This window comes from Melanaphis sacchari, unplaced genomic scaffold (genome assembly GCF_002803265.2).
Source record: "Melanaphis sacchari strain LSU unplaced genomic scaffold, SCAv2.0 Contig48_pilon_pilon, whole genome shotgun sequence".
NCBI lineage: Eukaryota > Metazoa > Arthropoda > Insecta > Hemiptera > Aphididae > Melanaphis > Melanaphis sacchari.
In genome coordinates, this window is record NW_020271327.1 from 3292243 (window position 1) to 3308183 (window position 15941).

Below are 15941 nucleotides of genomic sequence, written 5' to 3' on the forward strand. Positions count from 1 at the left end.
TATTTTCACCAATAATAGGCCATTTTTTGTACAAATAAGTTAAACATTTAACGAATACTCTATGATATAATATTTATCATATCTATTTTTAACTGTACCGGAAGATATTGTGTATAGAATTAAAATTTAAAATTGTTTAGATAGGTACGTGCAATGTCATAGACATAATATTGTATACTGTACTGTACAGTCTTTACATATGTATGTCTACATAATTAAACACATAATAAGTTATATTATAATTATGTAATATAAATTTAATAATAATAATAATAATAATAATAATAATAATAATGATAATAATAATTATACATATATTATATAGGAACTAAACGAAAACGCAACCGCCGTCATACAATAACAGATAAATTGTTAAAAAGTGCGTTTTGATCGTCGATTGTGAAATGTGGTAATAAATTATTTTTACATGGTTTATATCACTTTTATGGTATAATATTAAACAATAATAGTTATTATTAAAACTTTATTTTTATGATTTTTTTCAAGTAAATGGTAAACTCATTACTGAGATTTTTAAAACGAAATATGTATTTATTATTTTCCATACTGAAATAAATTGATAATACCGCAATTATATATATGATATACATAATTGATTCGATATGATATATATTATACGGTGAACGAATTTACTAGCACTTTCGTGTGTTTTAATGAAGTGCCACGAATTGTAGCTCAACTGATATGCCTATGGGCTATAGCTAAACATAACGACATAACACTTATTATAGTAACACGATAAAAAAATTTAATTTAAAATGTTATTTTTAATATTTTAATAATGTTTTCCGAAGTTTTATGTTTATTTTAATCCACGTTTACTCGCCTATTCGCGTAATTTTTTATTTTTTCGACAATACAATATACCACGTTGTGTTTTACTTCTTAAATATTTTTATTTTTATCCGACAGGCGCCCAAGTCACAAAACACCACCATTTTTTATCGATAGTACGAAAGCATACACCGTATTGTATGTATTATGATATTACGTCATATTTTTATTGTTTAAACGTATTTCGAGAAATTATGATATTATAGGCAGTCTCAAATCGCGATCAGACCGAATCTACGAGAAATAACTGTACAGGATAGAAAATCGAACAGATAAAAACACGTTTACCATACGCCAGAGTCGTTGCGGTATAGTACCGGAAGTTGACGGTATATCATTATTGTACGACGGACTACAGTGCCGCGAAATCTACGGCGTCGCGGTAACGCGTGGCCGCCGGTGGACGTCCACGTAGATCATCTGTGCGCGCGCGCGTACGTTTCACAATCGGATCGCAACAGCACAGTTTGATCTGTCGCCGTCTCGCATGACCCTCCGATGAGCAAATGTTACGATTAAACGCGCGTTGGATACACGCCGTCGGCGTAGCCTTTAAGGGCCGTCGTCAAAGGGTTAGTGGGTAATGGGCAGGAGGTGATGGGTCGCGCGTTAATGTCATATTATTATGATCATAGCGGCCACACGGATCGAGCGTGCAGTGTTTCGGACATTACACGTTGGTGGACGCGGTGGGCGAGTTGCTGGTGCTGCTCGTGCCGCTCAGGTGCATGGTCTCCTGCTGTTGCTGCTGCTGTAGGTGGTGCTGTTGCTGCTGGGCCACCGGCAGCAAGCCCTCCCGCTGCCGTTTCTTCTGCTTCATCCGCCGGTTCTGGAACCATATCTTCACCTGGGTCTCGTTGAGCTGCAGCGCGGACGCGATCTCGATCCGCCGGGCCCTGGTGAGGTACCGGTTGAAGTGAAACTCCTTCTCCAGCTCGGTGAGCTGCTTGTTGGTGAAGTTTGTCCGGCCGGTGTTGTTCATCAGCATCATGGCTGCGCTGTTGCCGCCGCTACAGCCACCGGCGATGGCCTGCGAACGGGTCACGGAAACCGGCGACTGGTTCAACATGTTTTGCAGCTGCTGTTGTTGCTGGCCACTGTTTCCGCCGCCGCTGCCGCCGCCGCCGACGCGGGCTGCGTCCGCCGCCGACATCTGCAGACCTTGGTGGTGACCGGCCGCCGACATCATAGACTGAGTGCCGCCGAACGCCACAGCCGCCGGGTTGGCCGCTTGCATTTGGTGTTGATGGTGATGGTGATGGTATTCGGTTTTCATCACTGCAACAATAGGCAATGCGATGAGTAAATTCGAGGTTTTAATTAATGACACTACTTTCTTTTATGCAAAACTTATCGGCAGAATCTTCGAATGAAATATTGGTAACAATAATAATTAATATTGATAATTCGGTAGCGGTAACACAAATTTACGTCATGGAACATATTATATAAAAATATTATCTACATGAATAATAACGTCAAGCGATGGCCACAGTATCATTATTAAATTGAGGATAATATTTTTGTTTGGAAATTTTAAAAATATCTATTACGATGAATTATCTCCAACACGATGATTCATTATAAAAACATAATTTTGCCATGCCTAAAACTCGTAGTTTTTAAAGTTGTTTTAAAACCCACTCTGATTATAATAAAACATTACATTAATACATTATAGTCGAGACTCACGAAGCTGTTGTTGGTGTAGCACCAAACAAATGTCAAATAAAATTTCTTTTGAAATTATTTAAAACGAGTTGTCAATTATTTTTCAAGTAATGGAATATATTATTGAACGCTAATCTGAACCTTCTTTTCATTCTCATAGAATAAACAACGCAATAATTGAATATTTGTCTCTTCATCGATATATTCCCAACTTCAGTTACAATCATAAAGTAACGTATTATTCTGTATTCATTTAACTTGTACTTGAATTAAAATAAATTGTATGCTTATACTACAGTTATTTTTTAGAATTCACTCTTAAGTACATAATATGTGTTTTAATATTTTAATTTTGGAGTATTTGCAAACAAACAATTATTATTCAATGGAAATTAATAATTATACACTGTATAATACGTATAGTAATTTAGACTTTAGCATAATAAGGTTGGGTTACGAAACAAAAATGAATAATTGTATCATAATTTGTAAAATACAAAGACCAAAATTAAGATTATTGGTTAATTTACGGGACTGTATCGGTAATCGAATGAGTTGGGCGGTGCAAATAAAACGCATTATCGAGAGATTAAAAGCTACCTATCTATATTTCTATTCTACTTTAACAGATCGACGTAATTTATTAGAATTTGTGTATACCTAATTTGTGATGATTTCATGATTATACGTTTGGTTCTAAAGTGATGAAAATGATGAAAGCACTTTGATTATTGCACTTTTGAAGAATATAATACATTTCATTTGATTTCAATACAGCGAGGCTTAGTATACGAAAATCGCACGGTTGATTTTTAATGATTGCCATAGTTGGGATTCGAAAAAAATACCCTATTCCCTAGGGCTATCTTTAAGGTCCACCACAATATATTATGTGCACATTATTAAACCAACAATGTGTTTTACCTGTGCAAAAACCACGTAATATATATATATATATATATATAGTGTAAGCACAGCCTAAAGTGTTGAAAACCGTTTGGGAAAGTTTTAAAAGCAATGCCAAATGTACGTTCATATATATATATATATAGTAGATTTATATACTTTGTCCGAAACTCTCTGAATTCATTTTTTTGTTTAAACTTTATATCTGCACTCTTTCCTTAAGCTAAATGACCGATGGTGAAACTCTGATAAATCACTTATTTGCGGGGCGCAGACACTAATTCGTATCATCCAGTTAAAAAGACGGATTTGTCTTGATTCGTCTAAACATACTTCCCAAGTTGAATAGGGAGAGAAAATGCCCGTACAGTTTTCACGTTTGTTTAATCATTTTGCTTTTACCCAGAAAAATCCGTAGATATATTATGGTCTTTCGACCATTTCGCAAAAACAATGACCTTTTCTACACATAACTTGCGCAAGAATATTGTATACGTTTTTGTTATTTATCTCATGTGTTTCCGCTTTTTTTGATAATAAAATATCGTTGAAATACCAACTATCTATAAAATATTCTCATATTACTATTATATTACAACGTAATACCTAAATTAATTATGCTATTCAGAGAAATTTATATAAAACCATAAATTTAGTTAAATCTATAAGCATGTATAGATGTATAGTCTATATTATATTTCGTGTTTTAATAAAACTATTACTGCAGCAATAAGTTAAGTTCATCAATCTATTAAACGAAACATTTGTTATGTACTTGGCCAAAATATATTTTCCACGATAACGTTAACGAAACAATTGCAGTAAATGATTTTATATAAATGGTCTGTAATAAAAGATAAATAAATGTATGTTTTGTTTTTGTCTATATTTTTTTACTAACAGTAATTATCACATGCAATAGCGTGCATTAATGATTATTTTATATAAATATAATATATGCGTATTGGGCACGTTTTATTAAACACATATCGCATAATATAAAATTAAATAAATATGTTACTAATGCTATGTGTATAGCCATATTTTTCTTGAAGATTTTAGACGATCTTGGCAGCAGAAAATTTAATATATCAAAATATTAAGAGGATCGATGTCTAGAAAACCATAACACGTTGGATTATTATAATCTTGTAACAAACATTATAAGTATGCTTATCATAATATTATTGTATTATAAATCATGTTTATGTGTCGGTGTAGGTGGTGTGTATGCATGTTATGTGTGCTTGTAGAAAACCACGGTTGTACATTACATTACGGGGAAACTACGGCCCGTCGCTGTCTGCGTAACACTGCCGAGTGACGAGTGGGAAATGGTGAAACCTGCTGTTGTACATCGCAAAATTCATTACGCGTATGTAGGTACACGTACATGATTTTCACATTATTAAATTGACACTGCAGTTCGTGTAAATCATAAGTAGTAGCCATAACCGATAGTATAATATAGCGTGTTATATATGTATGCGAGTACCTATACGGTGCGCATCTGCTCATACATATTGGCTATTACACATTTTACACCTATTACAATTTCTAAATATAATTAGTAGCATGACTAATAATAATTATGTTTTTTTGAATATACAATTGAATAAATAATTATACCTATATTCATGTAGGCATGTAAATAATATAAAACATAATATTGCTTTTAATGAGAGATATCACTATTATAACGAATAAAATCCTTAGCTCTAGAAATTTACTATAGAACCGGTTTTCATACTAAACATTATAATATATTAAGTATGAACTGATAGTCATTTTGACGGACGCATTATACGCATAATTATATTTTTATTCTTACTGTTGTTGTTAAATTAAACACGCGTCGCCGAATATAAAATGAGAATATGAGACATATTATAATCGGCTACAATGATGATTTATTTATTAATTAGTCAGAGTCGAGTGTATTAATTTTATGAAATAAATATATTATGTAGAACACTAAAACCTAATTGGCATATTATTAATTATTATTACGTATTAATATTTTAGAGACGGCTAACGAGTGATGACATTAACAAGGATTGGGTATACCTACATGGCTACATACAACAGTAATGCAATACCTATGTTATGTAAGTTTTATATTTATAAAAACAATATTTTAGGCATACTCTCCTATATATTTTAAAACAACTTGGATAGTCAGAATAGACTTTTAATACTTATACTAAAGTTTTCATAATAATGTAGTGTCAATGTAATGCTGCAGAATTATGCAATGCACCCATAACGTTGTAACTATAATATCAAGATTCCTAATATTATCTAATACCTAAGATAACAAAATTATGTTTTAGAATAGACCTGAAAAGGATTTACGCATATAATTAAATTAAAAAATATTTTCATATTTTTATGTGTTTTTTAATCAATTATATAATACTATTATTATTATCATTATTGTGTAGATTATTTACAAAATTATAATATCTCGCCACTTATTTGAGTCTCACTTTAACTGTCGCAGTTCAATCTATAATATTATGTATGTAAAATATTTACTGTATTGTATTGCTTAGTAGGTATGTGTATGAATTTATTATTACACAGCGACGCACTTTCGCGAGGGTCTAAACGAAAATGTCAATTTTTCACGTATTGGAATCGACCGAACCAGAGTAGCCCGTACCCCCCATGCACGTTTTCGTGTACACCGTGCGTATACACCGATAACCATAAGTGTCACCGCAACTCTCTCGGGAATCGTATACACGGCTTTCCTTGGTATATAATACACATCACGCACGACGTGTGTATACGTACAAAAGTCAAAAGAAACTGGGAACTGCACACATACACACACAAAGCACACGCTCACACTCGCTGCTTGGGGGGATTGTTTTCCTTTAATATCCCTTGTCTGTGATTGATGACTGGGTGGACAGAAACTGAAATGTCTTCGGGGCTAATGCGAGCGTGTGCAGCGGTGTACCACCTATGTCCTATTATATATATTAAGTATATTATATAGATGCAGTTACGCGCGGATGTCTGGTCGTATTCTCTGATTACAAGGGAAATAAATCTCAACGGCGTTATGACACCGCGAACAAACAATAAGACGTCGAAATGTATCGCGGTTCTTATTGTGCGATAATAATATGTCAAATACTCTCGTAAAGTGACCACTGCAGTAGATGCGTAGTTTTATCTATATATAATACAATTATTTAACGCGATGATACAATAATCAATTGAAATAATAGACTATTAAAAATATTTTGCATTTATACATAACTAAATATATTTCATTCAAATACAATTAGAATGACGGTATTGTATTAACAATAATAATAATAATAATAGTAATAATAGATAATATATGAATGACTTTGTGGTGATCTGATGTATTGTGAACATACTATTACAATAGTTATTAAGTAAATTAATTCTCTTTTCACACTTAGAGTTAACACGGAAAAATTCAATCACATAATACACGGTATTGAACATTAAAAGTGTATACTTAAATTATTGTTCTATTGTGTATTAGTTTTAAGCTATTATGCTGATTTATCTAATAATTATGTATTTACTGAATATTTTAAATAACTAATAGACTATTTTCAATAAGTACAGCAAAATGTACGAAGTCTCGCATTCCCGGGTCATTTGAAATTTGGATCCCAATATCAATTGGACATTCATACGACTGTTTGAATATCACAATATTTAAACAGGCAATTTATAGTACCTGTGGGATGTTCTTTACCAAACAATTCTCAGAGGTACACTATTTTTTAAGATGTAAACATGTAAAATGTATTTGTTTCCCTAATTTTTTTTTATTTTTATTAAAATATATAGCTTATGTCACTATAACAGCCTACTGTTTACAGTTTGAAGATTCGATACTTTAGTTTTAATAATATCATTTTTACCATCTCTATTTTTAGTAAACGATGATTACTTTATAAGCATAAAAATATATAAATTACAAAAAACAAAATTGTGAAATTTATTTCAAAAATGGACTCAGGTTATTCAAGCGTTTTAAATGATTCAGAAAAGAATATCTAAACAGTTTTTTTTTTATAGATGTGTATATATTATTGATTAAACAATACAATTTTCAAATTATGTTCACAATTTTTGGTTAAGTACCTACGAAATTATCAAAATGTATGTTGTACGTTTTTATAAAGTTTTTAATTTTTATTATTAAAAATATAATTACTTTTTATATTATATCAATTACCAAAGTATTTTTGTAAGTATCTCAATAACTGTTTGTAAAATTGATTTTGTAAGCGTTCAAAATCGAATTAGCGATCATCGGTCTGAGCCCAAACACGTATTAGGGATAGAAGTTTTATGTCCCCTACATCCCCCAATGATAATACTTGGGGAGAATTCAAAAGAGAACTGAACCCAAAATGGTGGGGCTACAAACATAAACGAATGGCATATGTTTGGTCGTCTGGACCAAAAATTTCGAATAGGAGTGAGGTGCTGTCACATCCCTTAACAGTCTGCCCTTGTACAAAATATGAATATCATTTTTAGGGGCGGAGCATTAACGAACATTTTTTACCCGAACGAGTACTAACAATATATACTGACGGTTTGAATTGCAAACTTTTAGTATACGAATAATGGCGTGTTGGCATATCTCGGCTGTATACCTTATGTGTGTAATATGAATAGCATTTTTTTTACCACTATTGAATGCACAAACGTAGGGTGCTAGCACTTCCACGGTACCTCTTGCTATATTTTGGGGTAAATCCAAAAGTAGTGAATCACAAACGAATTTAAATTAATTATTCCAAATAAAGGGTGCACGGAAAAACGTACTAACTGTATGGACTTAAATTATACTACCTAAATAGAGCGGTGTTATATCACATAGGAATCATGTTATTATGTATATTTATGTAGCTAGTAAATTCAATATTTTATATTTAATATGTCTAATATTTGATTTTATATAAAAGAAGTTGGAATTACACAAATATTTTAATAAATAATAAGTAAAAATGCCAGTTGTTTTTATCACATACTCAAATTCAACTATTATAACATTGTGATACATCCGTATGTATGATTCTATGAATAACTTTATATGCAATCTGTGAAAATATCTTATATTGTAAACTTAAATGTACGAATAGTTTATATAAACTAATCAATTATCATAATACATCTAATTTATTTTAATTTACACGTGCAGCTATTATTTTTAAATTTTTACTATTATATATCATATTTTGTATCTTACTACTAGCATAAATATTTATTTACAAAACATCATTTTAACGGAATTCATCTGAAATATATATTTATAATATAACATGTGTTTTTCCTATTTTGACAATTATTTAAAACTATGATGAAAAATGTAATGTATAAAATATTAATACTTAATTAATATGAACTACTAAAATACTAAATGTTTTGTATTTTGAGTTTTGTTTTAAATTAAATAATACTATTGATTTACTCAAGTTTGGTTTTGGTAGAATATCAATTGATAAAATACATAGGTATTACTGTATTTTTTTATAAATCATTGTACAGTGGCGTAAATATACAGAGTGAACACTTGGGTCATAGTCCATAATTAAATTTTAGATTTTCTTAAAAGTTGAAGCATTTATCATAAAATATCATGATGTACCTATTTCATTATAATTATTATTATTCAGCGTCCCAGACCATCAAAAAATATTATTGGTTTACTTTCTATGAGTATACACCACAGATTACAATAAATTATATGCATTTTGTAATATAAATCGATGACTACATTAACTACGAGGCGGTTGTTTTTTGTTTTTAAAGCACTCGAACAACCGTAGTAACTAATAATACTGACTAATATATAAAACTAATCTAACGCGACAATTAATAATCGTGAGAAATCAAGTGAAAACGAGTATTAATTAATAACTTTATTAATGATGGCTAAAGTTTTAGTCGTTAAAAACGATTTCTGACGTAAATATGTAATATTTAACTGCCCATACTGTATATTTTATGCACATTTATTATTTAATATATTTAAAATTATAAATATTTAATACATTTTTATGTATAATATTTATACGTAACGTATTACTGATAGTAATAAGTTGTTCCGTGGCGATTTAACTTTTATCGAGATTAATAATAGATAATGTGAAAACTATTCAGCAAAAAGATCAATTCGATATCCAAGTCGACACCCGACACGTTTACCTACATTTATATTTTAGATCTTGAAAGTTATGATTTTGTAGTTATATTAATCAAACATTCGACATAATGAGCGTCAGCAATTTAACATAGTATTGTCCGTGTAGGCAAGTATAATAATGTATTATATTTAAATGCAACAGACGTATATATTTTTGATACCTGGATATTATCCAGTGGATAATTAGATCGGAATTCGTATATATATCTATAAATATATAAATAATTCGACGTAATGTATATGAAAATATTTTTGGAAATAAAATGTCACGTATTCGCTATCAGCACAATATGTATACACGTGTATATTGTCTAATGGTACCTATACACATGGCACAACTGGCTCTTTGATTTTAATGGTGCTAAAATAATACTAAACTATTTTAAATAAATTACTCAAACGAAAGACTAATAGCAAGTAATCTATTTCAAATCGATTCTCCCGTCTTCGTTTGCAAATTTATTTAATAACACAAATACACAATGGGTATTTAGTTTTCAATTGATTTGTTAATCTTCTTCAATATTCAACAGTGCGGTCACTGCGGGGTGCGTTTAACGTCTGAAAACCACGTCTGTAACCAATGTTTTATTCGTCTCGTCACACAAATTACGCAATATACACACCTAGTTCGAGTACACGACTTTTCGTGTTATGTCGAGGAGGAGCTAATTAAACATTATAGGGTCCTGTGCACCCCTTCGCTCCTTGTCACCACACATATAGTTGCGCTCATGTAGGTACACTCACGTCGTTTCTAAACGACAATTATTGAACGCTACAACGAGACGTTTCCCGTGTATACGTTCACATATTTCACGTGCGTACAGCATCGGTTTGAGTCGTAATGATATTATGTTGTATTGACCGGAGCGACCGCCGTTAAAATCGAACAAATTTCGGGACGAGCGCACGTAATCTAGTCCTGTGCGCATCGCTCTCGTACAGAATATATCGTGCGTATATATATATATACTATACATGGGCTGTGTGTATTTTACACCTATACATATATAATATCTATCTATCTAATATTAACACGGGCGTTAATAACGCGTCGAATTAAAGTTAAGTTGACACACGATACATCACAACCCTTTCGCGGACAGGACGGAGGACATCTGCTGTCTAACACTCCTCCCACCCTCCCCACCGACGCGCCATTCATAACCGTCGGCGCGCTGGGGCCGTCTCGACCCCTCGACAAACGCTTCCGTCAAACAATCAACCGCTTAGGAAACATCGCTTTTTTTTTTCTCGACGCCCACTTGATCTTCATTCATTCGTGATTTATTCGTTTCGTTCGGAACCCGTATTCGACTATGCGTATTATATTATTATATTATTATTACACTATAATATCCGTTTATGTAGGTCTAACAGCGTGCGCAGTACAAAATACGGTTTATCGCGTCGTGTTATTTAGACGATACACAGGCGCGGGCGTACCTTGCCACACCGGTCGCACAAAAAACCGCGTTCTGACGGTGTCAAAATCACCGTAACTCATTTAATAATAATTGGTCGCGCAGCGCACTGCACGGTCTCACATCCGATTATGAATCGTTATTAGTTATCATTACGGTGGGATTAGTGATAACTGATAACTTATCGGTTATAACCATTATTGTTAATATAAATACTACTTAATAGTATTTTTTTATGTTATTACTTATCGCGTTTGGCAAACGAATGTTTCGGGAACCGCGCGTCACAAATTTACTACGGTATGGACTTATTGGCTTAACGTTATTGCTGCCCGTCCGATGGCAATCGTCTTTCGATCCCGCGATTGCTTGTTTTCACTATTATGGGATTGAACGCCCATTACAGCTCTAAATCAATGTTACACAGACTTAAAACTGTAAATTGTACTAGTATGACAGTGGATTTACATCTAAAAACGTACCAACACTCACGCACATACGTGATATTGAATATTCAACAGTGTAAACTTTTAACAGATTGAGAGATATAATAATAGTATAAACTGTCTGTGTCGAAGTAGACGTACTTCTATAAACGTATATGGTATTCTATATTTGCATGCCTACGCGTTTAAAGTTTATTGATATTTAATCGGAATTGAAGATGATGAGTACCTATTGCGATTTTCGTTGCACTAATGCTTATCTGTATGACTGTATAATATAAGTATCTAAGATAGTGAAACTACTCTTTTTAATAATAATATATTCGTGTGCGAGCAGGGACGATCTCGGAAAAAAATCGTGAGGGGTGCAGACGGCGCAGTCTTCAAAATTGCTGACTTAAATTATTTTGACCATTTTTTTTTGCTCTTTCTATGCTTCTTTATTTGATGACCTTTATTTTACTGTCTATGCGCCCCCCTCCCAGGGAATATTTCTAGATACATCCCCGTTACCCCCTCCTTCCAAATAAGTTTGTAAGTACGCCACTGATATTTACGTCTGCTAGTTGTACGACGACTAGTGTCATTTTAATAAAATTAATAATAAAATTTGATTTACCTAACTTTAAAAACGAAACAAAACACGTTCACTTGCTGAATAATAAATAACTACATTGCAATGATCTATGGTTGTATATATTTTAGCAAATGTGCCATGAATGCAAGTAAATAATTATCTTAGTCGATAGGTCATCCTTGGTACGCATTAATATGAGGTGAATTTAGTATTATCAATAAAATTTGTAGCGCTGATTACACTGTGTTATACGGATACATACATATTTCTGCTAGTCATGCGAGGATGCGTGGGGGATTCCAGGATGTTCACACATTCCAATGATATAATTTATAAAAATATTATTATGAGTAGACGCACACAATAACAATAATGCAGTATATACATAAAATGTTAACTTATATTATGTAGTATATATAATATTATATTATAAAATATAAAGTATATACTATGTATATATCTATAGTATACATATAGATATATTTATAAATTGTTTGCCCTGATGACGTTCTGATGTATGCTATACTATGTATACACATTCCGTGCAACTAAAAGCGGGAGGTTGTGACCTTTCTCATATTTTATTTAACTGCCCTGCTCTCCGACTTAAAAGACTAATTCTTTTCAACACTCTTATGTCTCTTAATATTCCCATCAACCTTTATTTCATCCTAAACTCTAATTCTGAAACAGCTATCAAAACAATAATTGCCTTTATACAGAAGGCTGGCTTTATTATATAATATATATAAGTACTTAATTGTCTATTAATCTTAATTTTTATACTGTTTTATTCTTATTATGTAATTGTCAAGCTATCATAGTTTATACTAGCGGCTTCTATAATAAAAAAAAAAAAAAAAAGCGGGAGGTTATGTGGGGAACCACAATTTAGACGAGGGAGTGGGTCGGGAGCCATAGTAAAGGCCGGAGAGTAGAGAGGAGGGAGTCACTGGGTATACCGTGTCTAAAGCCAGTGCGAAGGGGGGGGGGGTCCAGAACAGGCTATTTCTTACTATCATTTCATTTATATCATTCAGTTTCAAATCAATTAACTAGCTGGAAAGTTGTATAAACAACATTGTAAAAATTTCGAAAAATCAAAATAGCCATTCTGTTAATATAATTTTTTTTAAATGTTCGCAAAAAAAAAATGAAAAATATTCAGGTGTTTATTTTCTACGATTTTTTGAAGTTTGCGTAATTTTGTATAATTTCAAATAGATTTTCTGGATAATCGCTGTAACATTAATAAATAAGAAATAAATTAGAATTTAAGCAAACTTTAAAATTGTTTAAAAACTATTTACTCAACCTTAGTAAAAGGTTTTGACATTAAAATTTTTTTAAAAATCTGATCTACAAAATGGCTATCTTAATTTTTTTATATATCAAATAGTTAATTTTTTCTAAATGATCTTTCATTTGTTACGATACTTGTGTTGAAAATAGATAAACTCGTCTATTTTTAGAATTCGGTGTATTCTAATAAAATTGAATAGTTTTATACAAATATAAAATATATATATACAAATGTTTCTTTTTTTTTTAACATTTATTTGATTATATACAATCTGTAAAGGTATTTATAATGAGCATATGTGTATACCGAATTACCGACTACTTTGACCAATTGTCAAGTTTTCCGATTAAATATTGAAAGATATTGAGTGGGGAGGGGGGTTAGACGCGTACGAGTATGTAAATATATTTTGTCATAATTATTGTAAGTAATCCTTAATGTATAGGTTCATCCCTAGATACACATTACTATAATTTAAACTACTAAAGATACATACACACACATATAAATAAATATTATTTCATCATGCCTATTTGTGATATGATAATAATTATATTAAATTATGAAAACATTTGCGGGTTGTATAATATATATATAATATGTATATTAAATATTATTGATGTACAATTACGTCATGTCTGACTTATGATTAAGGCAAAATAAGTAATTAGTTGTCAGTGTGCATGCGTAATAGCGACGACGTGACTTGAGTGTAATATTAATGATACGTATTATATGATATTATGGGAACCGATAATGTCACGGTGTTTAGTATAAAATATTAATTATTAACCACTACCGTTTGTACTTTGTACATAGCCTTTACGGATAGATAAAATGTTTTTAACATAATTTTAAGCAATAAAATTTAATCTTTTTGATCATGCTGTAATTTCGACTAAGATTTTCAAAACCTGGACTACTAAAATTTGTCTTAACAAATTTATGTAAATGATACATCACGACGTTTATTATTAATTTATTATGTAATCCGATATTTCTGAACTTAAATATTATATAGCCGTGTTAGATGTTTCTTTTACCATGCGTCATATTTTTATTTTCAATTGACAAATAAGACTGGATTTCGCTAATCGACCTACTTAATAAACTAGTAAACTACGTTCAAGGTCATGTATTTACTTTCAGATTAGACGATAAAACTAAACGCTGTACACAATAATAATTAATAATATAACATAATATGTACCTAATATCATATAGTTTAACTAATTAACTATTAGATGTTTTACACAATCAGTTGCATTTATGCTGTTTTATTAAATCAAATGATTCTGCAAGTATATACTTTTATTAAGCAACCCTCTCTACCTTTTATATTTAATAATTAAATTATTCAAATTTAAATTTTAGAAATTTTTGAGTATGTTTAAGAATCATATTTTTAAATACTTTGATTTGCATGTAGGTAATTTAATGAGTTTCATGTGATATAAACTTATTTTTATTCAAACGTAAATGATAATTTTTTATAGTTGATTAACTATAAAAAAATAAAAGAAGAAGATTTTTTTTAAAATGTCAATATAAGTACTTACATATAAATAAAAATTTAAATAATATTTTTCTGAGTTATTTAAATGTATTTATTAGGATAATTATAGTCCATGATAGAAGTTTTAAATGATATTAGTATGATGATTTAAAAATTTTAATCATTAATCATCGATATAAATTGATTAACATTTTATAAATTATTATAAATATTTTTCACCTGTTATTAGTACTAGACTAAACTAGACATAATAACATACTTATTTAGTTATATTATATTTTATTAAAGACTTTTATTCTAAGTGGATAGAGTTAATGGAACTACTTGTCCAAATTTAGATTTAGATTTAAAGGAATTTAAAAAAAAATCATTTGATTAATAAATTATAATGAAAAAGTGTGGTTTTATTTAAAAAAAATAAATAATAATAATAGTTAACATAATTTTAGGATTCTTAAAATCCTTGTGTAAAAATTGTAATTATCTAAAAATACGGAATTTTTTAATACACATTATCCAATGGTTGTAGATACATAATATCTTGTAGGTACTTTATGAATTTAAAGTTATTAGTTATTACATATTGTATCATTTATATTTATTTTTATTTTTGATCTTTATAATAGAATTATTATGATTATAATTAGTTTTTGTATAGGTATTTATTTGTTGTATCTTTATTTTTCAAAAATTTTGTATTTTTACTATCTATTTATTGATTGTTTACCTCATTTATGTTTCATGGTAGTTTAATATAAATTATATATAAATATTTTTTCTCTCAATTATTTAAAATTTAATAATTAAATATAATGAAGACTTATTTTTGTATTTTTTAATTTCCATCTCTCAAATTATTTCGAAATAAAATAATCTGTATATGTATTACAAACTTATAATTTGGATAAGTATTTATTAAAGTTTAAAAAAATATTTTTAGGTGCATAATACTCACGGTTCTCAGTGGGGGCATGACCCGTTTCCGCCAAAAAAAAACAATTCCTTAATTTACACACCTATTTTCCG

The 15941-nt window shown here is 30.4% G+C and overlaps 1 protein-coding gene across 1 annotated transcript in view; it reads right to left on the minus strand.

Annotated features, from left to right (window-relative positions):
* Positions 1-567: 567 nt before the first annotated feature.
* The window catches only part of LOC112598557 (homeotic protein labial-like), a 42519-nt gene continuing 27145 nt past the window's right edge, over positions 568-15941 (minus strand). The window contains exon 3 of the mRNA XM_025345073.1: positions 568-2133. Within this exon, the coding sequence (XP_025200858.1) occupies positions 1526-2133 (608 nt within the window). The 3' untranslated portion in view covers positions 568-1525. The remainder of the gene's footprint in view (positions 2134-15941) is intronic.